This window comes from Protopterus annectens, chromosome 11.part0 (assembly GCF_019279795.1).
Source record: "Protopterus annectens isolate FY-2018-M chromosome 11.part0, PAN1.0, whole genome shotgun sequence".
NCBI lineage: Eukaryota > Metazoa > Chordata > Ceratodontiformes > Protopteridae > Protopterus > Protopterus annectens.
This window is the reverse complement of record NC_056745.1, coordinates 618,420,794-618,442,765: the sequence shown is the minus strand read 5'-3', so window position 1 is coordinate 618,442,765 and position 21,972 is coordinate 618,420,794. Positions and strand designations below refer to the sequence as shown.

Here is a 21,972-nt window from a genome sequence, read left to right as displayed (position 1 = left end):
CACCTGTCGCCCTTAGGCTTTCGAATACTGACCAAGGCTCTTGCCACCCCCATAGTGCCTTTTTTAGGCAAGGCTCAAAAGACAAACCCACCTCCGTAAACAACACAAGAAACCAAAAACTGAGGGTAATGCTACCCAATGCCAGAAGTCTAAACCTCAAAATGCACGCATTCGCGGCACTCCTCAGTGTGGAGAGAATCGATATCTGTGCAGTAAGAGAAACCTGGTTCAAGGCTCCAGAGAGCACCTCAGCACTACCAGGCTATAACTCGTACCATACCTTTCGGCCCCTGAACCCGGACTGAAATACAAAAGGCGGGGGTGTATCCATTTTCATTAAGGATACCCACACCCCCACGTTAGTGGCACAGCACGAGGCCTCAGAGATCATCCATGTGCAACTAACCTTGGGCAAAGCTGCTTTTCAGATTGTAGCTTGCTACAGATCACCCACCTTGTCTCAGGACCCCCACTCAGCATTCCTGAGAACACTGGAAAATGTGAAGGTCCTACCTAACACCATGATATTGGATTTCAACTACCCAAACATTGACTGGGAAAACTACTCCAGTACTAACTCCTTTGCCCAACGCTTCCTAGAGTTTATAAACTCAAATTCCCTCGAACAACTGGTCACCACTCCCACAAGAGGTGACAACATATTGGACCTGATCATCACCAACATGGGGGACCAATGTTCCACACCAGAGGTAAACCTGTCGCTGATAAGATCAGACCATAAACTAATCACACTGGACATCGACATCCTGACCCCACCCCAGTCAAGGAAACCACTGTGAAAAACTTTTCAAAAGCAAACTTCACACTTCTCAAGACCGAGGTGGAATGTTTCAAAGCCCCCTTGCTAAAGATAATGCTGCCCAAACCGCAGAATTCTTTACAAATGCACTCTATGAGCACCTACAGGAATGCATGGATCGAGCCATCCCAAGTAAAACCAAGACTCACTCCTCCAAAAAGAGGAAACCAGTCTGGTGGACCCTGGCCATAAATAAGCTAAACAACAGGAGGAGGAAACTATTACATGATAGAGCAAAATCCCAAAAAGGGAAGGCATCCCTGATCAGTATCAACAAGAAACTACGATCCCTCATAAAATCATCCAAGGCCAGCTTCGAAAGAAAAATTGCCAAAGACTCTAAAGATAATCACAAAACCTTCTTTAGCTATGTCAAGAGTCTAGGTGGCAACTCTCAGATCTGCTCTGAGCTAGTGCAAAATGGCAAAAAATACACTGAATCAACTGACATTGCTAACATCCTGGCTGACAGGTTCAGTGCAAACTTTACCCCCCCCCTCGCCCCCCAAAAGGGCCTGTGTCCATCCCAGAAGAATGTAGAGCCCCAGATATCACAGATATAGGTGAAAACAGCCCATTCCAAAGCCAAAAATACAGCATCAATGGGACCCAGGCTGTGTCTTACACGAGCTCCAAAATGAACTAACCCCTCACCTAAATTTACTGTTCAAACTCAGTCTTACCACAGGCTATGTACCCAAAGAATGGCGTACAGCAACAGTTATCCCACTCCACAAAGGTGGTGCCACAACGGATCCTGGGAACTATTGCCCTATAAGCCTGACTAGCTTGGTCTGCAAAGCTATGGAGCGCATCATCGTGGAACTCATTAACAGAGACATTGGGAACCTCCAGACACTGGACCCAACCCAATTCAGCTTTGTTAAAGGCAGATCTTGCCTCCGAAACCTAGTTGACTTCTTTGAAACAGTTACCAAGGCCATAGATGAGGGAAAGGTAGTCCACACAGCCTACCTGGACCTCACAAAGGCCTTCAACACCATTCCCCACTCTGGCATTATAGATAAGCTTACCAGCTTGAACATTAATCCCTATGTCACAAGATGGGTTGCCAACTGGTTCATGGATAGAACTCACATGGTCAGAGTTGTGGGTGGCATGTCCGACTGTAAACCAGTTACAAGTGGTGTCCCACAGGGCTCAGTCCTGGGACCCCTCCTGTTCGGTATATACTTCTCTGAGGTACAGGCAGTCACAGGAGGACTATGGCTGACCAAGTTCGCAGATGATTGCCATAATCGACTCTCTGGCTGACACAGACATCCTCCAGAAGGGTCTCACGGAGACGAATACCTGGTGTCAGAATCATGGCCTCAAGCTTAAATGCCAAAAAGTGCATAGTCATCCCCTTTGGGAAAAACAAAGTGCCCACGAACTGCCACATAGGTGGTAATCCACTAAGTACGGAAGATGTAATTAGGGATCTGGGGAACCAAGTAGATAGCAACCTCTCCTTTGATAATCACATTGCCAAAGTGGTTAGAAAATCCTTCTATGTAGTCTACCTAATCACAAAAGGGTTCACATCTAGATCAAGAGAGGTTATTATGCCCCTCTACTCATCGCTCATCAGGCCCATAATAGAGTACAATGCCCCATTTGGGATGTACCTTACACGACACCTGCAACAGCTGGAAAGACCACAGACGTACCTCACCAAGAGGATCGTGGGCCTCAAACAGATGCCCTATGCAGCTCGACTAAAGAAAGTCCAGCTCTACTCGGTTGCTTACCGCCTACTCAAAGGTGATCTCTGCTTGACGTACAAGGCCATGTCTAACCTGGAATTAATGGACATGCTCCACCTCAAGAAAACCAAATCTCTTAGAGCCACATGCTCTAGGGATTTAAACCTCAGCACAATAATAAATAGGACATGCTGGAGGGATAGATTATTGTCCCAGAGACTTCCCTCGCTCTGGAATATAATCCCAATGTATGTTAGGCAAAGCCTCTCACTGACTGTCTTGAAGAGAAATCTTGACGAGTGGATGGGAAATTGTAAATTTACCCCTGGGATCACTTCAGTGACCCTGCTGGACAGAGGCTCAGAAAACTAATCTAAAAGGGAGGCGAAAGCCAACACATTCTGGTTAGGCTTATAAATGCCCTTGGGCAGATAGCCTAGTACCTACCTATGAACCTATGGAAGGGACTTCCAATATAAATCTCTTTCCCTCTGCCTACAGTAAGGAAGATCTATTTATTTATTTACTTAAATAATTTCATTGATGTTCTTTGTGTTTCACTGTTGCAGTCATTACATTTGGGTAATCTGCTGGCAGGTTGCCCTCAGTCGGCCTGATTAACAAAGTCTTGGGTCCTGCGTTGGTTGCTATCGCTTCTTCCATGACGTCAGGTCGTCGGGTATAAAACATGCAGCCGACGCCATTACATCAGTCTTTCTTGCCGTGTGGTGCCTGAAGCAGAAGCAGTTCACAAGTGCTGGTCGGTCGACTCCTGAAATTTTCGTTTTCGAGTTTTAGAACCGAAGTCTTCAACTTAAAGCTAAGTACCCCACTGGGGAAACTTTTTCTTGCTCCTTACCGATGTCAATAAAAGTTAATAATTGCATTATTTGTGGAAAGCAAATACTTCATAAAGATTTTAATTCGTACTGTATTCCTTGCCTAGGCCCTGACCACGACGTACCTTGCTGTCGGTTTTGTGTTTTATTTAATCAGCGCACTGTCCGTCGTTGGTACATTTTTGCCTCTTAAATATTTCGGTACTCGGTTCAATTATCCAGAAATTACGCCGGTTAGCCTTCCAACTACCGGAATTCTGAAAAAATGCAAAGAAAAAGACAGAGACAGGCCGTCGAGGTCCAAAACTGACAACGATGCTTCTCCTAAGCCAGTCGCCAGTTCGCCGGTACTCAGTGAGGTGCTTTCGCAGCCCCTGATACCCGCTACTTCTGACTCGCAGGCCTCTACTGAGACCCATTTGGAGTCCGGTATGCTATGAGATGCTTCACCTGTGGAACCCGCGGATGTGTCTACCTTGGATGGGTCCGGACCGGCTGTGCAGGCACCAGCTTCTGAGGGTGTATTCAGGCCTACAGACTTGCATATTAAACCGACTCCACCTTCTATACTAAGGATTAAATCTCGATCTCTGTCTAAATAATCGATGCTCAGACCACATGTTCAGGCCCCTATGCCTAAAAAACAAATGATCAAAATGGCTGAAGATCTTATTACTCTAATCAGGGGTAGTTACCCCACCCCCCCTTCTAAGAGGCCTAGGGCTGGACTTGACTATGAATCTTCTGATCGGGACTCTGTTTCTTCTGATTCTTCTAATGACCTGGATTTGTCTGTATCTACTTATGAGGATTCTGATGCAGAGGATTCCATTCCCTCTGCCCCCCCCCCCCCCCCGAGGACTTTTCTTTTGGGGAAACTTTACATACCTTAAGGGAACACTTCCACTGGAAAATCAGGAATTTTCTGATTCAAAAAAGAGGCTTAGGGATTTCTTTCTTCTACCTCAGCATAGGCCTTTGGCTATACCTCCTTTGCTAGACATTGTTGATGACAACTGTCTTCTCCCCTATAACTCTGCATCTACCGCCTAACCAAATTTCTCCTATCTCTGTTCTCTTAAACTAGTCTCTCCTGCTGCTCCTTACTTACAACTTTGTTCTAGAATCTCTTCAGCCTTCTAAATACTTCCTTCCCACAGTGATTGACCGTTGGAGAATACAAAAAAAAAAAAATGTTCCGTCTTATAGCACATATGTTTTTCTACTTTGAAGCACATATTATTATTATTTTTTATGACAATATTGCTAATTGAACTTTTATGTCTTTAAACTGAATGATTAATGTGATGTATATTTTATATGGAGCTTTTCTCCCCGGGCCTATACTGAAAATGGACATATATCCAGTTAGACTAGCCTGGTCAACAAATGTAAAATAAATAAATAAATATGTTTTTGGAATGGCCCTTGATTCCCTGCCTCTGGCTCCTAGTAAACCTGACAGATACTACAGGGTTCCCAAGTCCCACAAGTTCCTTTTCAAAAATCCTGTTGCAGATCCAGAAACCATTTCTCAGGGGCCCAAGGGCATTAAGGCTTCTACTGCTAAAGATCCTACCCCTTCTGATAGAGACTCCAGGGCGCTGGATAGATGGGGTAAAAAGGTTTATACTTCTGCAGCCTTGGCAATCAGGGCTTTAAACTGCCAATTTCATATGTTAAAATATCAACAGCATATTATTGGACTGCTTAAACAGAAAATGATGTTGATTTCTGACTGTGGAAAATAAAGATTTACAGGATTTATTGCATTCTGCTGAACAAGTTGGAAAACATACTTTGCAATGTGGTTTTGATTCTTTAGAGGCCTCTTGCAGGGCTGCTGTTACTGGGTCTGTGCTTAGAAGGCATGCTTGGCTTAAGGAGCAATCTCTGCCTGATCATGTTAAAGCGAAATTGTTGGATGCTCCTTTAAATCAGGACCGCCTGTTTGGCAATAAGGCTGAAGAAGTTCTAAAAAAGGTGAAAGATAAAGCTAAATCTATGCAAACTGTAAAAGATTTCTTACAAGTGCAACCTCCAAGATTTAGTAGGCACTGGCCTACTAAGAATTGTTCCTTTCCAGCTCCTTCCAGATCCTCTCAAGCCAAAGCCAGATACACCAGAAGCACCAGGTTTCGGTCCCAGGGAACTCTCAGAACTAAGCAATGGGGGGGCCTCCACTTCCAAATTTGGAAATAACAAGACACCCCTCTATGGTAAACAGTCTCAATGACTTTCCTTTAAAATTACCAAGCACTTACCTTTTAGCCGCCCCTTTGGGGGGAAAAATTGCTCTTTATGCAAAAAACTGGGAGCTCATAACTCAGAACAAATGGGTTTTAAATGTAGTGTCCCAGGGATACAGATTTATTTTATTTTATTTTATTTTACATTTGTTAACCGGGCTGGTCTATCTGGATACATATCCGTTTTCAGTAGAGGCCCGAGGAGAAAAGCTCCAATACACAATAGAAGTACATATTTAAATTGCAAGATTCAAAGTATTGTTACAACAAGAGAATACATCTTACATATGCAGGAATGAAAATTTACATAGATGTTATATAAGACTAAAGGACAGACAGGAAATTATACACAAAACATTGATTTCGTTAAAGATACTGAAAAATAGACTGAAATCAGAGATTTTCCTTATTACTAAAAGGAAAGAGAAATTTTAGAGACCTGCATTAGGGAAATGGGCTAGGAACCCTAGGCTAGATTTCATTTCCACACGTTGCTAACACCAAACGGGTGGCCAGACCTGCCCCCAAATCAGTGGGCATAAGCTCAAAAACAAGTACTTTCCCTCTTAAACATGAGGGCTATTTAACCAGTACCAGAAGAGGAAAAGGGACAAGGTTTCTATTCCAGGCTTTTCCTGGTACCCAGAAAAGACAAATCATGGTGTCCAGTTGTGGACCTGTCCACTCTAAACACCTTTCTGGACATTCCAAAATTCAAGATGCTGACTCTTCACCAGTTACTTCCTATGCTAGGCAAAGATGCCTGGTTGGCAACTCTAGATTTAAAAGAAGCTTACCTGCATATCTCAGTCAGGGAATCTTGTAGAAGATACCTATGCTTCAAAGCAGGTTACTTGCATTATCAGTTCTCTGCACTGCCCTTTGGCTTGTCTACTGTGCCCAGGGTATTCACAAAGTGCCTGGCTCCAGTAATTGCATTTTGCAGGCAAAGAAATATTCAAATATATCCATACCTGGATGATTGTCTAATTCAGGCAGAAAACCAGGCCATACTTCTAAATCATCTGGCATTTGTAAAAAGGGTTCTAACTTCTGTGGGGTACACCATAAATGAAAAGAAATCACAACTGGTACCCTCTTAACAGATTACATTCCTGGGTGCAAGCTTGAATACAACTTCTCAGGTGGCTTTCCTCACGCCAGAAAAGCAAATTCTTTTGGTAACTTACTTCAAACAAGTGGCCACAAAAACCCTGCTATCTGCAGGACAAATACTGCAAGCCTTGGGGTTCATGGCCTCATGCATTCTTCTAATTCCATATGCAAGACTGCATATGAGGAAACTTCAGTGGTACTTAAAAAGGTTATTAGAGTCAACATTGTTGCAGCCTGGAAACAATGATTCCTATCATACTTTGCTTAAGCCTGGAGTTCCTATGGTGGGCAGAGGCCTGCCACCAAAACAAGGGACTGCCATTCACACTGCCCCCCAAACCCTAACTACAGATGCATCAGACTATGCATGGGGGGTTGACCTGGCAGGGAAGTGCATTCAGGGCAAATGGAACCCAAATCAAATGCACCTACATATCAATCAAAAGAATGCTCTGACAGTCTTCAAGGACTACATTCTTCCAGGACAACTAATGGTAAAGACAGACAACACCACGGTTATGGGGTACATCACCAAGCAGGGGGGGGTACACATTCCTACCCCCTCTGTAGACTAGCCATGGCATTGTGGAACACAGCCTTGAGCTACCTAGTGCACCTACAAGCTCAATTCCTGCCAGGAAGATTGAATAAACTGGCAGACTGACTAAGCAGAAAATGCATGGACCCACATGAGTGGAAATTGGAACCATGGATTTTCAACATGTTGACAAGCAAATGGGGGAGCCCAGACATAGATCTATTTGCCTCCCCCCGGAACTACCAGTTGGACAAATTTTGCACAAGGACCCCACACAAAAAAGCCTGGAAAGTGGATGCTCTGTCCTTCAGCTGGAAAAACCTGTCTGTCTACACCTTTCCCCCTCTGCCTCTGCTCTCCAAAGTTCTGCTAAAAGTCAGACAGAACAAACCAAGAATGATTTTGATTGTTCCAGACTGCAGTGTGACACAAATATCTTCCTGGCACCTGCCTCAGACACCTTTCTTGCTGTCTCAGCAGGAGAACCAAATTCTGCACCCTCAGCTCCCAACATTGAACCTTGCAGCTTGGCTAATCACTTAAATTCACCCTTAGCATCCCGCAGCAAACCTGTGATGGATGTCATCTTGGAGGCGAGAAGACCTAGTACTAGAAAATCTTATGCTGACAAATGGAAAAGATTCTGTGCCTTGAACCAGTCTTTAGGGATGAGCACAGCAGCACACAATTTACCTCAGATTTTGCAATACTTAACTGGGATGCTTCACAAGGACCTGTCTTTTTCCTCCATTAAAATCCATGCTTCAGCTATTTCAGCTCACTATAACAAAGAACCCACCCCTCTTTTCTCATTCCCTGTTCAAGCAGTATCTCAGAGAGGCAAAGAACTTGAGACCACCCTGGAGAGCTCCTACCCCTGCCTGGGACCTTAACTTTGTTTTGGAGAAGCTCAATCTACCTCCTTTCGAGCCAGCTGCTACTGCAGACTTAAAATTTCTTTCTTGGAAAACAGCCTTCCTTTTAGCAATCACTTCAGCTAGAAGGATTTCTGAATTACAGGCCCTTATGGCAGTGGAACCTTTCATCATCTTTCATGCGGACAGGGTATCTCTGAGAACCAATCCATCCTTCATGCCCAACGTGGTTTCCAGTGTGGCTCTTAATCAGTCCATTCATTTGCCAACCTTCTATCCCAGTCCACAGAACAAAGGGGAATGGATTCTGCATTCCTTGGACGTGCACAGACAACTTAGATTCTACTTGAACAGAATTAAATTTCAAAGAAAATCTGAACAATTGCTAGTAGCATTTGGAGCTGGGGCTATTTCAAAACAAACCATTTCTAAATGGATAAGCCATTGCATTAATTTCTGCTATAAGCACCATGGAAAACCTATCCCCCAGGGTTCAGATCTCATTCCACCAGGACTGCATGTACTTCTGCAGCCTTTCTCAGAGATGTTCCTACCAGGGATATTCTAGAAGCTGTTACCTGGAGTTCTGTACATACTTTCACCAAGCATTATCATTTTCTCTAAATCCAGAGCTGGCTTTGCCACTGCTGTCTTACAGGGCCTTATAGTTGGTCCTAATACTGTATAAATTCCTCCTCCCAACCATAACTTTGGGAATCTACCCAAATGTAATGACTGCAACAGTGAAACATGAAGAACATAGTACAGTTGTGTACACTTACCATAAATGTAGATGTTCGAGTGTATTCACTGTTGCAGTCCTGATTACCCTCCCTCCAGCCCCCTGTTTTTCTTTGGCTATACCTCTACTTTCTTTTACTATGCTTAAAAGCCTTTTTGGTGTATGTGCTTTTGGTTGGAGGTATATTTTGTGTTTTTAAATTTATTTGCTCCCCATTTGGGGGGGCACCTGACATCTGGGGCAAGAAAAACTGATGTAATGGCGTTGGCTGCATGTTTTATACCCCTGACGACCTGACGTCATGGAAGAAGCGACAGCAACCGACACAGGACCCAAGACTTTGTTAATCAGGCTGACTTAGGGCAACCTGCCAGCAGATTACCCAAATGTAATGACTGCAACAGTGAATACACTCGTACAGCTACATTTATGGTAAGTGTACACAACTGTATTTTTTTTCTTGGTGCAAGTAGCAGAAACTGCTTGATTAGTTTGGTTTGTTTTATTACTAGTAATTATTTTACAGCTTTCTGCATCTACAACACGATATTACTGTAACTTAAGAATGTACTGAAAATTATCTCTATTCCAGAGGCCATGAAGTACAACATTGTTTTGTGTGTGTGTGTGTGGGGGGGGGGGGGTGGTAAGTGGTTACTGAATATTTTAGCAAATTCTTTATCACTTGCATTAGTCATATAACTAATGCATTTTTTTGAAGTTATTATGCTGTGCTCAAATTCAATTGCACACTATTAAGAAATTTTCTATTCCTTGCCCTGCATCAGTAATTTCTCTTTGAGGCACTCTTTGAGCATTTTTACTTAGTTATATTGTTAATTGCACTGCATGGACTGTGGAGTAGAGATCATTTTTAATACATTCTTTTACTGTGCCAGTATCGTAGAGTCAGGTTTGACAAATTAGTGTTTTGCTATAATTTAAAAAAATCTGGAGATGACTAGGATATCAAGAAATTACAGAAAAAACATGCCACAAGACAAGTGTTTATGAAAAAGAAACTGTTACGCAAACCTAAGTTACAGTACTATTGTGTTGTAGATAGACTACGGGGGTAAATCAATTGTTACTGGTAATAAAACAAACCAAAATAATGAAGCAGTTTCTGCTACTTGCACCCAGAAAAAAATAATGAAACTATTTAAATAAATAGATCTTCCTACTGCAGGCAGAGGGGAAGAGATTTATATTGGAAGTCCCTTCCTTTCCATTCTGAGCTCTCAATTGCACTTGATTCTGCAAGGGTCTCTCAGTGCAGTGACAGTTTTAACACCTTTGCATTAGTGTGGGGAGGGGACTGCCAATTCCTCTTGGACTTAGGATTGCCACCTTTTGTTGTGGCTAAAACTGGAGCAAGGCCACACCCCTCTCATCACCTGTAACCCCACCCACTACTGCCCTCTCTCTCCCACCCATACTCTGCTCTTTTTGTGATGTCACTATGCCATCACTTGATGGGGAATGCACTCTTTTTCTGTTCCTGATGCCTGCTTTTGGCTGATTTTCTGTAAAAAAGCATAGTAAATCAGCTGATTAAACAAACTTGGATACTCTGTTTCCTTTTTTGAAACAAAATACTGGATTTTGTACAGTCTTTTCTGCACTACCGGATAATTGATTTGATTTCCGGATAGTCTAGAAAAAAAATGGAGGGGTGGAAACCCTACTTGGACTACAAAACAAAACCCTGAACAAAGCCATGCAGTTTAGCTTCTTTTTTGGCTGTAGCCGGATAACTTGTAAGTATAGTGTAAAACAAATTCTGAGCCAAACATAAATGAGGGTGATTAGAGACAGAAAAGAAGCAGTCCTTTTTAGAAGGTATAGAGGATGACAGTGACTCGCACAAATCCCATTATATGTCAAGTGGCATGGGAATTCACAGTTACTTCCTTATGTCTGGCATGAGTCATGCAAAGCATTATGGGAAAGAGGGCTGAGGAAGAACAAGATCATGTTGATACATCAAGCCCCATTGGTAGCCATGTTGTGGAAAACAGGCTAAAATTACAAATAAAGCACGTAAGTAGGTTAGGAAACAGAGTGAAAAAAAAACAGTTTTTTTTAGTTCTAGGGTGGTGTTTTCCTTTAAACCAACCTAAAGGCTTTGGTATACTGGCTGATCTTGAGCCACCCTTGGCAGGGGGATTCCTGTTGTAATGAATACTGCAACAGTGAAGAGAAGGACATCTACCATTATGTTAAGATTTTACACAACTGTACTTTTTCCTAGAAATATTCTGCAAAAAAGTTGGGTTTTATAGTGGTGGCATCCCATGTAAACTATACTTTATGTTTCTGAGTGTTTTATCATGTAAGCACTTGTAGAAGTAATGCAGTCAAGAAAGTTTGATGTTACAAAAGTTTGAAACTGTGCAACTCTACTTTATTTCTGAGGTTCATTACACTTAATTGCAGTCACTTATAAGTGTGAAACTTGGCCTTTATAGTTTGTAACCAACCATATACAGAAATTCTGCTGAATATCTTCACATGATGCACACTGTCAGTCCACAGATAGGTACATATCACTGTGCTGTGTCATGCTGTTGGCAACAGGTTGAATGTATTTTTGCTGACTTTGTACTCTCTCTTTATGAGTTAGAGATGCTGCAGCTAGCAATCTAAGTAGCCCTGCCTGAATGGGTGGTGTGGCTACTTGATGTGGAGATTTGGTATAGTTTCAGAAGTGCTGGTCCATTTTTTTCATCATCTTTTGTTGTTTTTAGGTAATAATCATTCATCCTCAAGTACAGACTCTGCCAGAAAACAAAGAAGAAATCAAGAAATCATCTGAAGAGCCAACTCAGGGATTGTTTGTCACCAAAAAGAAAAAGGAGGAGAATGCTGAGGTAGCACCTTTAAGCTTTTTAAGCAATACATGAGCCAAACATTAAGAACTCAGCAGTCAGTAAATGCCAGTCTGTCAAATGTATTCTTGTAAACTTTGAGCTGTTTAGAATGTCTAGAGATGTTCTTCATGTACGTTATTGCTGCAGACATAACTTCAAGGATCTTAACAGCAAACACTGTTCTAAACAAGGAGCATACCACGATGACTCTGACGTGTATTAAAATGCAGAGTACACAAATCTGTGTATTCAATTTGCCCAGTGGCTTTGACTTCAATTCTCAACATATGGATTCCGGACATCACTGCAAAAGGCTATAATTTGGAAAATATCTGTCCATATTTGGAGTTTATTGCTTTCCCCTATCTTATGTCTTCTGCTCTTCAGTCATATCAGTGTCACTGTTATAAAGGCAGATATACAGTTGACCTTCTTTAGTCCTTTCTTGCCTTGTGGTGTGATGCATACATTTGATCTGATGTTGTCAATTTTCATTCATTCTTCAACAAATGGGATCAGATCCAATCCTTGGATCCGACTTGGCAGTTATACTAGTTTGTGGCCTCCAACTAACTCTCAAGCTCCTTCCTTCTCTTCCCTAACTATAGTGCACCACCCCTAACATCCCCCAGATCTCTTTTGCTGCTTTAGCGTTTAGATGTGGTCGCCTTCAGCTCTTGAGTCTTCAGTGGGAGATAAGTCAGTTTTTCTCAATTCCTTTCTAAAAACTTCCATAAACAAGTATTTCTGTAGTCTTTAATCCCAAGTTATTTCTTTTGTTTTTTTTTCATACACTTTGAATGTAGAAGTTTTCTACTATCGTTGGTAGGCCTAACTCCTTCCCTTTACCCCTTTTTTACACATAGTGTAATTTCTGTAGTTACCATTGTTAGTATTTTCTCTTTATCTACAAGTTTTTTGTAGCTCTTCAGTACCATTGCTGGTATTTTCCTTTTCCTTTTTCTTTGTGTCTATTAGACAGTAGAAACATTTCTGACAAAGGTCCACCAGGTTTTAAAAAAATTTGACAAATGTGGGCACAGATTGCCTTTTTCTGATGCTCATTTGTGTATATTGCTTTGTACCAGATTACTTGCAACAGGACTGCAGTATTTGTCATGGGTTCAACCTCAGAGCACTAGCAGACAGGAAAATAAGCTGATTTTAAAGGGATTACTAACATATTCCTTTCCTGAAGCCATTGCTGGGGTTCACTTCCCCCAAACATAGATATAAAGACCCTTCAGAAAGGTCTAAACCCTGGGATACTCCAGCTTCTTCTACTTCTGAACCAAGAAGAAGAAAAGAAAAACTGGATGCAAAGCTACTTGCAGTCTGACCAGACATATTTTGGATCCTACCGCCTCAGATCCAGCTAAACACATTTCAGAGCCTATATCCTCATATCCGAAGCCCTTGCCAAGGACTACCTGTTCACTAAATCTGGATCCGGTTTCTTCCAGGGTCTCGACTCCCTTTTTAGAGAGGCACTCAAAATCGATGTCCCTGCTATCTTCTCAATTATTCAGGAGTCTTACTGAAGCAGATGTGAAGAGGATGATGAGGAAATTCTTCGTGGAGCAGATTCAGATGGGAGTTCTTATGGTTCCTACACTTTCGGGTCAGGCAGTCCATGCATATGCCATTCTACCGATAACTTCTACTGTAATCCAACCTGTGGTTTTAGAGTTCTCTGATCCGAGCTTTCTGAGTCCATCTGGTTTGGATCTGAAGAAAACATCATCTTGAGATCTGACTATTACTCTGAGTGCAGCAGCTCTGACATCTTTGGAGCTAGATGACTCTCTGAGCCAAAACTTCCTAGTCAGATCTGAGAGGATGGTGTCAACTCTGAAGTTTTTGGAGCAGTCTGTTCCTCTCAAAGCTTCAGCACTGGACAAGTTGGCTCCGACTTTCGCTTTGGGTGGATTGCTTTTGAGGTGGATGGAGGTGACTTGCCATAAACTCACTTTCTCAGCTCTGTTGGCTTCCTTCTTCCTGGAGCGGTCTACCTTTGAAGTTGTGAATTGAGTGTTCTCTATTCTGGCAGGTCAGATGGGTCTGTTACCCTTGGATCCTCCCTCTACTTCTCAGATATCTTTGCACTGTGATCCTCAACATTCTACCCCACAGGGACAGACAGCCCAAAGCTTCCAGTCTACCCAGCAGGGTATTGTAATCTCATCTCATACTTCACCGGACCACCCCACTGAAGAAGTCCCTAGGAAGAGGAAGTGCAAAAGAAGGCACGTGGACTCTTCTAAAGAGTCATTCACTGAGGATACTAATTTAGATGAAGGAGAGGGGTCCTGAAAAATCACCACCAGATGAAGTCTTATTTGGAGACATTCTTGAGATCCTTAAGCAGAAGGGTGGCTGGTCTTCCCATGATCCTTTTCCTGAGGAATCACTATTTCCTGAAGCATTTGGTACAGGCCTGTTTACTTTCTGGATTACTCCGCCTGCTGATGAGCTTATTGATTTTGATTTCTAAGCGAATGTGGAAGGGGCCTGATATGATTGAGCCAATCCTCAAGAAACCAGACTAGATTTTGACTCCAGCAGTAGGCTGGGAATCTTGGAGTAAAGGGGTTCCACTAGATGCCATGGTCATGGAGGCAGCTACAAAAAAGGAACTCATGGAATAGAGTTCCACTGTCCATCCTCCTAATAGAGAATCTTCGGAGATAGACAGATTTGGGAAGCATTTTTCTGCTTCAGTGACATTTGCACTCAGATCGCTGAACTATCTGGCACATTTTACAAGGCTTCAGAGAGATTTGATTAAAGAGCTATCCAAAGTTCTTTCTGGAACTGTAAATGCTGAGGCTCAATCTTCAGTGGTGTCTCAGTTGGCTACCCAACAAGTTATATCCAATTCGTCCATGAGGCTTATCTGACATGCTGCAGAAGGTGCCTCAAGAGCTACAGGTTTAGGCATTTCTATCAGGAGGCATGCCTAGATGTGGCACTTTTGGCCCAAAGTAAAGGACATACTCTCCAGATTTGAGAAAGACAGAAAGACCCTGTCTGCAGTGGGCATGCATTTTTCGACCCCTCAAAGGTCCTTTTCCAGAAGAGAATGATAATGGAAGATGATGCCCCTGTGGCAGAGGAGGCCTGCAAAACCAGAGGTTTAGGGATTCTTTTTCTGACAGAACCTTTCAGTGCTTCTGAATATAAGCCTGATTGCCTGCCTCTGAAGGCAGTTGGGGATCACTTATTTGTGCACCGAACAGCCTGGCTACAAATAACAAAAGACATTTGGGTGTAAAGAATTATTTCCAGAGGTTTTATAATTCCCTTTTCCCTACCTCCTCCATTGTCAAGACAATTTCCAGATGTTCCACCCAATCAGAAGTAGGCAGCAGCACTAGAAATTCAAAAGCTGCTAGAAAAGAGTCATCCAAGAGGTCCCACCAGACCAAATAGAATCTAGAACCCACTAAGGATTCTTTTTAGTGCCAAAGAAGACAGGGGACTAGAGACCAATTTTGGATCTCTCTCTCTCTCTGTTGAACAAGTTGGTTTGACAGAGTTCCAGATGGTCATGGTTCAGTCCATTCTGCCCTTTCTGGGCAGGGATGACTGGATGTGCTCATTAGACCTTCAGGATGTATACTGTCACATAAAGATGAACGAATGATCCAGAAGATACTTAGGCTTCTGGCTGGGAGCCATTCACTATCAGTTCAGAGCACTGCCCTTTGGTCTCACCACAGCCCCCAGGGTGTTGACGAAGTGCATGACAGTGGTAGCAGCTCACTTGAGACTGCAAGGATTCCAGGTGTTACCATATATAGATGACTGACTCATTACCACCCCGATTAGACATCAACTGATAATCAGTTGTTAGACCTGTTCACATCTCGGAATAACCATAAATTACAATGTCTCATTTACAGCCAGCCCAGACATTAGAATGCATAGAGGCAGTTTTCAACACACAATCTATGGTAGCTTCTGTTCCACTGTCAAGAGTGCAAACAATACCAGAATTTTAGCCCGACTGATTCTGCAAGCCCTGGGGTCAATATCATTGGCAATATGAACACAAAACTTCACGCAGTGGTGTATTCCACAAAAACATACACGGTCATTAAGATCTAAAGGTTTATTAGAAGGTTAAGCGCTTTCATCTCTGTAAAACTAGAGACTTTTTCAGAAGTGGTTACTTACCTGGAGTGGAAAGTCGATGTTCCGGATGTCAGTCTTCTGCGTTTGTCGGACCTTTCGCCTCAGCGATGTTAAAGTTGGGTAAGTAAAATGTCGGTCTACTAAAGTTGACCCATTTCTACCTACTCAGAACAAGAGATTAGAAAGACAAATCTAGCTGTTTGTTTCCCTTTGCACATAATAAATTGGGCAAAGAAGTTACAAAGGTAATTCTAGCTAGATGGCCGACAGATTGCATTTCATTTATCTATAATAAATTGAATATCACCTTACCAAAGACATTAAAGGCACATTCAACCAGATCTATAGCAACTTCTGCTGATTTCCAGTCTAGAGCCTCTATGGACAATATATGTGCGGCTGCAACTTGGTCAAATTGTCATATCTTTATCACTCATTGCAAACTAGCTCTGGTTTTGAGGGGAAGGGCAGCTTTTGGCTCAACCATTCTTAGGAATTTACCTCCTTAGAGAACACCTAGGAATTTAGGTAACTGGGGACTCTGCCCCATTAGTTGAGGAATGAATGAAATTGACAACCTCAGGTAAAGAAGTTGCATACTTACCATGATGTTCTATTTGTGTTGTCCATGTTCATTCTTCCTCAACTCCCCACCCACCACCACCACCCTCTTTTTTCATTAGTGACTTCTGCAGGAATGAGACTCTTCAGGACACCTATGGCCTTTATGTTGAACTCCAGTTATGGCAATTCTTTTATAGTCTTTCTATCAAGCTGAAAACAAGATCTAAGGGATGGTAGGGAAGGTGCTTGAGTTTGTTGGAGGCCATGAGCTAGTATAATGGACGAGTCAGATTCAAGGATCGGATCTGATCCCATTATTTGAGGAAGAATGAAAATGGATAACACAGATGGAACGTTATGGTAAGTACATAACTTCTTTTTAGTCCATCAGGCTAGGCCACGAGTTGAAGAGGACAGACAGGTACCTCCTATGGAATTGTATTCTCCTTCTCATGATATGTTGTCATAGAAGATTTTCTAAAGACTTTGATTCTTGAATCTTCTTGTGTATGCTCTGGACTGGATATTCCCCAATAGAGTTTGGAGAGTGCCAGTTAAGCAGAACAAGTGTGCTAGCAAAAGACAGATTAATTAAAGACAAGCATGATAAGTGTGTACATTGTGTAGGCCTTGATCATAGTATCAGTTTGTACAACTATCTGTAAAGAGGTCTGGCAAAAAGCCATTAAAGCCAGGAGGGACATAGTGCTAGCACACCTAAACCATAAAATGTCAGTGTTGAACCTCAATGGCATTAGATGGAAGTCATATGGATAACTGCTCTTGCAAGTCTCACTCAAGGTCTGGGGTGTCAGAGGATGTCCCAGAGGCTTCTTGATCTGATGAAGGGTGGGAGGCTGGCATACTGGTTAAAGTGTTTACCTTATAAACACAAGGTGCATGGTTGATTCTGACATGGGATAATTGGCTAGGCTTATAATAGCCCAAATGGGCAGTTAGCCTAGTACTAATCTATGAACCTATGATGCTGGCAATGTGGTAGCTGTTGTTTAGCCCCCTGACCTTGTATCTAAGGAGTCTCCTACCCTTATGAAGGGCCTGTGGAAGAGGATTACTTGATCACTTCTATCCAGACCAAGCAAAACGCATAAGTATCCAGTGGTGAGCTTTGTATGTTGCCAGTATAGAGACATCTACTGATTAAACAGAGGAAAGCAGTTTTAGCTTTGCAAGTACTGGAAGTCAGAGACAGCATGACTAATCAGAGAGACTTCCAGTCTTGTTTTAAATTGCAAATTCCAATCAGATGCTCTAGGTCTGAGCTTAGGAGACCTTAACCAAAGTTTATACTTGCCTTACCAACACAAACACCAAGTTTGCTCTCCTTGGCTAAGGATTTCTTAAAACCTTTTGCAAGGCTGGAAGTTGGACCATGTCAGACTGTCATTGTCTGCTGAACGTGTCCATAACTGTAACAGGGACTGACTGCCTGTCCTAGTCAAAAATGCTGTAGAACCAGAGACCACCCTGGAGGAGGAAGACAGATTAGATTATAACTGGCAGGTGTAATCTACCTTAGGCTACTGATAGTGAGGGCACTTTAGCCCCATACTTGCCTCTCCTGATGACTATGAATATTTAGAAGATCCTTGATTCTAAAGAGTAAAACATTTTCAGTGGCAGGTTGATGAAGTTTCCTCTGTCTAAAATAGATCTTTAGAGTTACCAGGCTGTAGACACCAACCAAGTCGGTGGCAGTTTCCCTATACAAGTAGACTTATTTGGGCATGTTTGTGGGTGTCTAATTCCCAATACCCAAATTTGCATTTATAGATTATAAAAGGTCAGGTAGATTTTACAGAGTTTGGAAGCACCCAGGTGTGCACTGTACTGCACAGAAAGGTTTCTTTTCACTGATGTGAACATGGGAGGTGCCACAAATGGATCTGTTTGCCTCACACAAGAGCTTACAGATCACACTGTGGTACTGTAAAACGAAACCTTTTAAAGCTTGAGCAGAGGATTATTTTATGTTAATGTAAGTCATGATTTTTGGCCATCGAAATTGTCGGCCTGGGTATTTTACAGGCAACTTAGTACTTGATAAGTTATTTTGTGGCCTATTTAGCTTGATCTCAAACACTGGTCTGTGAATTTATATGAGTAGATGAGTAACTCAATGATATATGGTCACGACTGTGTCCTAGTAAGGAGGCCTGGGAATACCATGTTTTAGCTAATACCACTTAAAATTCTTTGGAACTTCTCATATGAAGGTACATGAGTGCAAGGCAGAAACCTAAGAAACATTAAAAGAATGGAATGTGAAAGGGAGGAAATGAATGAGCAAACTAGATGACTTTCTGAGAGTACAAAGTGTATATTGAGCTTAAACTGACAGTGGGAGCTCTGGCCTCTGGCTGTTTGTTTGATGCAGTTGCGGAAGTTCTTTAATAATTTTAGCAAATTAAAATTGTCCAGCAACACTTCTGGTGATACTTGCATTTAAGGCATGTGCTTAGACAGCTCACAAGTGGCCTTCATGGAGTTGTGAGTTGCAAAGTCGGAACTGTACTTAAAAGAAATAGGGGAAAGTCTACATATCCTTAGTTTTAATGGGGATGAAGATCAGTGTTGAGTTGCTGTCATTTAGGAAAGTTAGGTTTCTGTGCATGTAATCATCAGTGTGATTATTGGTGGCAGAAAAATACTTCATTAGAATATCACATGGATGAATATTGATTGTAAGAGGGCAGAGTGAGATCAATGTTTTTCTGAGTGTTCTTTCATGAAAAGAGGGATTTTTCTTTTTTTCCTTTTTTATTTCCTTTATTTTTTGTCCAAATAAAGTTATTATCTGAGTGGCACTGGCCTCAGATGAGATCGGTCCAATCAGGAATAGCAGGTTCAGCAAACTACTGGTGTTCAGGACCTGAATAGTATGAATATTTAACCTGATCCTGTAAGATAACAGCCAGCGTATAGGCAGACTTAGAGACTTCTTTTCTGAGTTCTTAGAGGAGGACATTCAGATATTATTTGTTTAGCATTTAAATAAACTAAACCACAGGGGTCTGTTTCAGTCATGACCTAGTTGCAAGAAAAGTTTTTGCGAAAGCACAAAATACAATGTAGTTTAATAATGTACAAGGAACACTAATAGGGAAAACTTCACAGAGAATTTTGTACAAGAGTGCAGTACATTCTTGCTGTTTACATTTGTCTTTGGGTTGCCTTGATGGGTCTCATTCTCACTAAGGAGGAAAGAGGTTGGTTTATGCAAGGATGTCTGGCTGATGGGGATGTAATGTACAGAAAATGTCTTCAGAATCCCTCAAGTTAGGGATATTAGTTTTGTACATGGCAAATACCATTTCTGGATGTCTTAGCCTTTCTACATTAGGATTCAAATAATTTTCTTAAAGTAGAAATGTTTTCTTGTTTCTGTTAATGGGGGGAATTCAGTAAAGCTTACATGGTCATTTTTTCCGTGCGCACTTTGTGGGGTGATGCAAACACAGGCGTGAACAATTTTAGATTCAGTAAACTCCGTGTAGCTGAGTGCAATCACTTGCACTTACGGAAACGTTCATGGAATGCAAATTTCAGCATAAGTAGCTGAAATTTAAGCTTATGAAGCGAAACAACACAGTGAAGTGATCCCACAACATATAATACAACCATGTAGACCCTGTGTCTATGTTGGTAGTGTACACAGAAAATTTGCACATACATGAATCTACATGGAAGCGTGGGTATGTAAAAGCCCAGAAATATGGACAGAAATCCCCTGAAAAGGTAACACACGTATAATGGGTGATGTATACACTGCGGATGTCTGAAAGCATCAGGGGGTGGGTCAGATTACTATAATTTAAATGTTTTTTAACCTCATGTAATGATTACCAAAAAAGTCATGTAAAAGAGGAGTATAATGTACTGTAACCATAGGTAATGTAATACCCTACCTCATGTCTGTAAAATTGTGCTCCTGTGCTATTGACCAGCTTACACGGCTACTAACCATGTAGATTCCAGGCTGTCAGCATGATTATTATGCAAATGAGTGCAAAAATCAGTGGATCTGTTGAATCACAAAAAGCAGGAACCGTGGACGGATGTTCACTTTGTGTAGGCTCCTACACAGTGTTTATCTTTGCAATGGATGTTGATGACATCAGGGACGTGTGTCAGGTCAGTTTCTATTGTTTTTTTTTTTAGTATTTTGTATGTTTGCGGAGTGCACCACTTGCCACAAATGGTTTTGGCAATGCATAACTTTTTTGCATGAGTAGACCACCCACATGTCAGACATGAGCTGTACGTCCAAAAACAGAAACCAGATGCATTCAGTTGATATTGCTGAGTACCACTGGGCATTGTGCAAACCCAGTAAGTAGGGCTGCCCTCCCCCAATACCCTCAAGTTACAGGACTTTGTGTAACTACTACTGTGCCGACAAGTGTTAAGTATTAGACTGGAGTACAGATGGTCCTGGTTTCTAGTACAGGGTATGCAAACTTTTCTCAAACTGCTGTGACATTGCAGCCTATACAAATAAAGTGTAACTTGCAATAAATAGTGTTTTCTGTATGTTTCATGTCAACAGGGATGAAGAAAAGGTCAAATTTTGACATGGCTTACCTTTGTTATGCACAACTGTGCTTTGCAGCATGACATTGCGCACACCGTACTACTGTGCACTGAAGTAGGACCTTTAAATCATGTTAATTATATCCTGTGCAGGTGCATTGCATCTTAATTAGCAAATCCCACACGCTAGACCTACTCAAGACATGTATAACGTATGCATACAGCCTTCATTCTAATTGTCCATCAATACTTCAAGACCATTGGAGTAGAGACTTGGAAATTTTAACTGAGATAATGCCTACGGGCTGCTGCAGCTGTTCTACATCTGTATGTGCTAGATGCTGCAGTCAATGCTGCTGACAACAGGCCTAGGCTGAGAAGGAGAAGAGTGTTCAGGTCGAGGGTAATCTTCCAGGTGCTACATAGTTAGAGATTGTAGAGCACTACAGGCTAGACAGAGACATATTACAAGAACTCTGTGAGCTCTGTCACCCTCTGCTCAGAGCTAGAGCCAACAGAGGAGAACCTATCCCAGTGGAAACTAAGGTATGTGTAGCCCTTAGGATATTAGCTACAGGTACTTCTCAAAGACCAACTTGGGGACGTGATTGGGGTGTCATAGGCATCAGCATCCAAGATACTCCACCAGTTCCTGGATGCTATGCTCCTACATGCCAGTGAGCACATATCTTTTCCCCTTTCCCCTGAGGCGAGGGCCAGCAATATGCAACTGTTCTACCATATAGCGCACTACCCTGGAGTACTGGGTGCAACAGATTGCACTCATGTACACATCAAGGCACCACCTGGTGAGCAGAGTAAAATCTACATTAACTGCAAGGGATAGTACTCCATCAGCTGTCAAGCCATGTGCAATGCCCATGGGATTATCTTGAATGTGTGTGCCTTCAACCCTGTCAGTTATCACGACTCCCATATCTGGCACACATCACAGC

The 21,972-nt window shown here is 42.1% G+C and overlaps 1 protein-coding gene across 6 annotated transcripts in view; it reads left to right on the top strand.

Annotated features, from left to right (window-relative positions):
* PHF21B (PHD finger protein 21B) overlaps positions 1 to 21,972 on the top strand; it is a 2,393,713-nt gene that overhangs the window by 1,271,647 nt on the left and 1,100,094 nt on the right. For all 6 annotated transcript variants that reach the window (XM_044088084.1, XM_044088083.1, XM_044088082.1 and 3 more), the window contains one exon: positions 11,639 to 11,761. In XM_044088084.1, the coding sequence (XP_043944019.1) occupies positions 11,639 to 11,761 (123 nt within the window). The remainder of the gene's footprint in view (positions 1 to 11,638; positions 11,762 to 21,972) is intronic.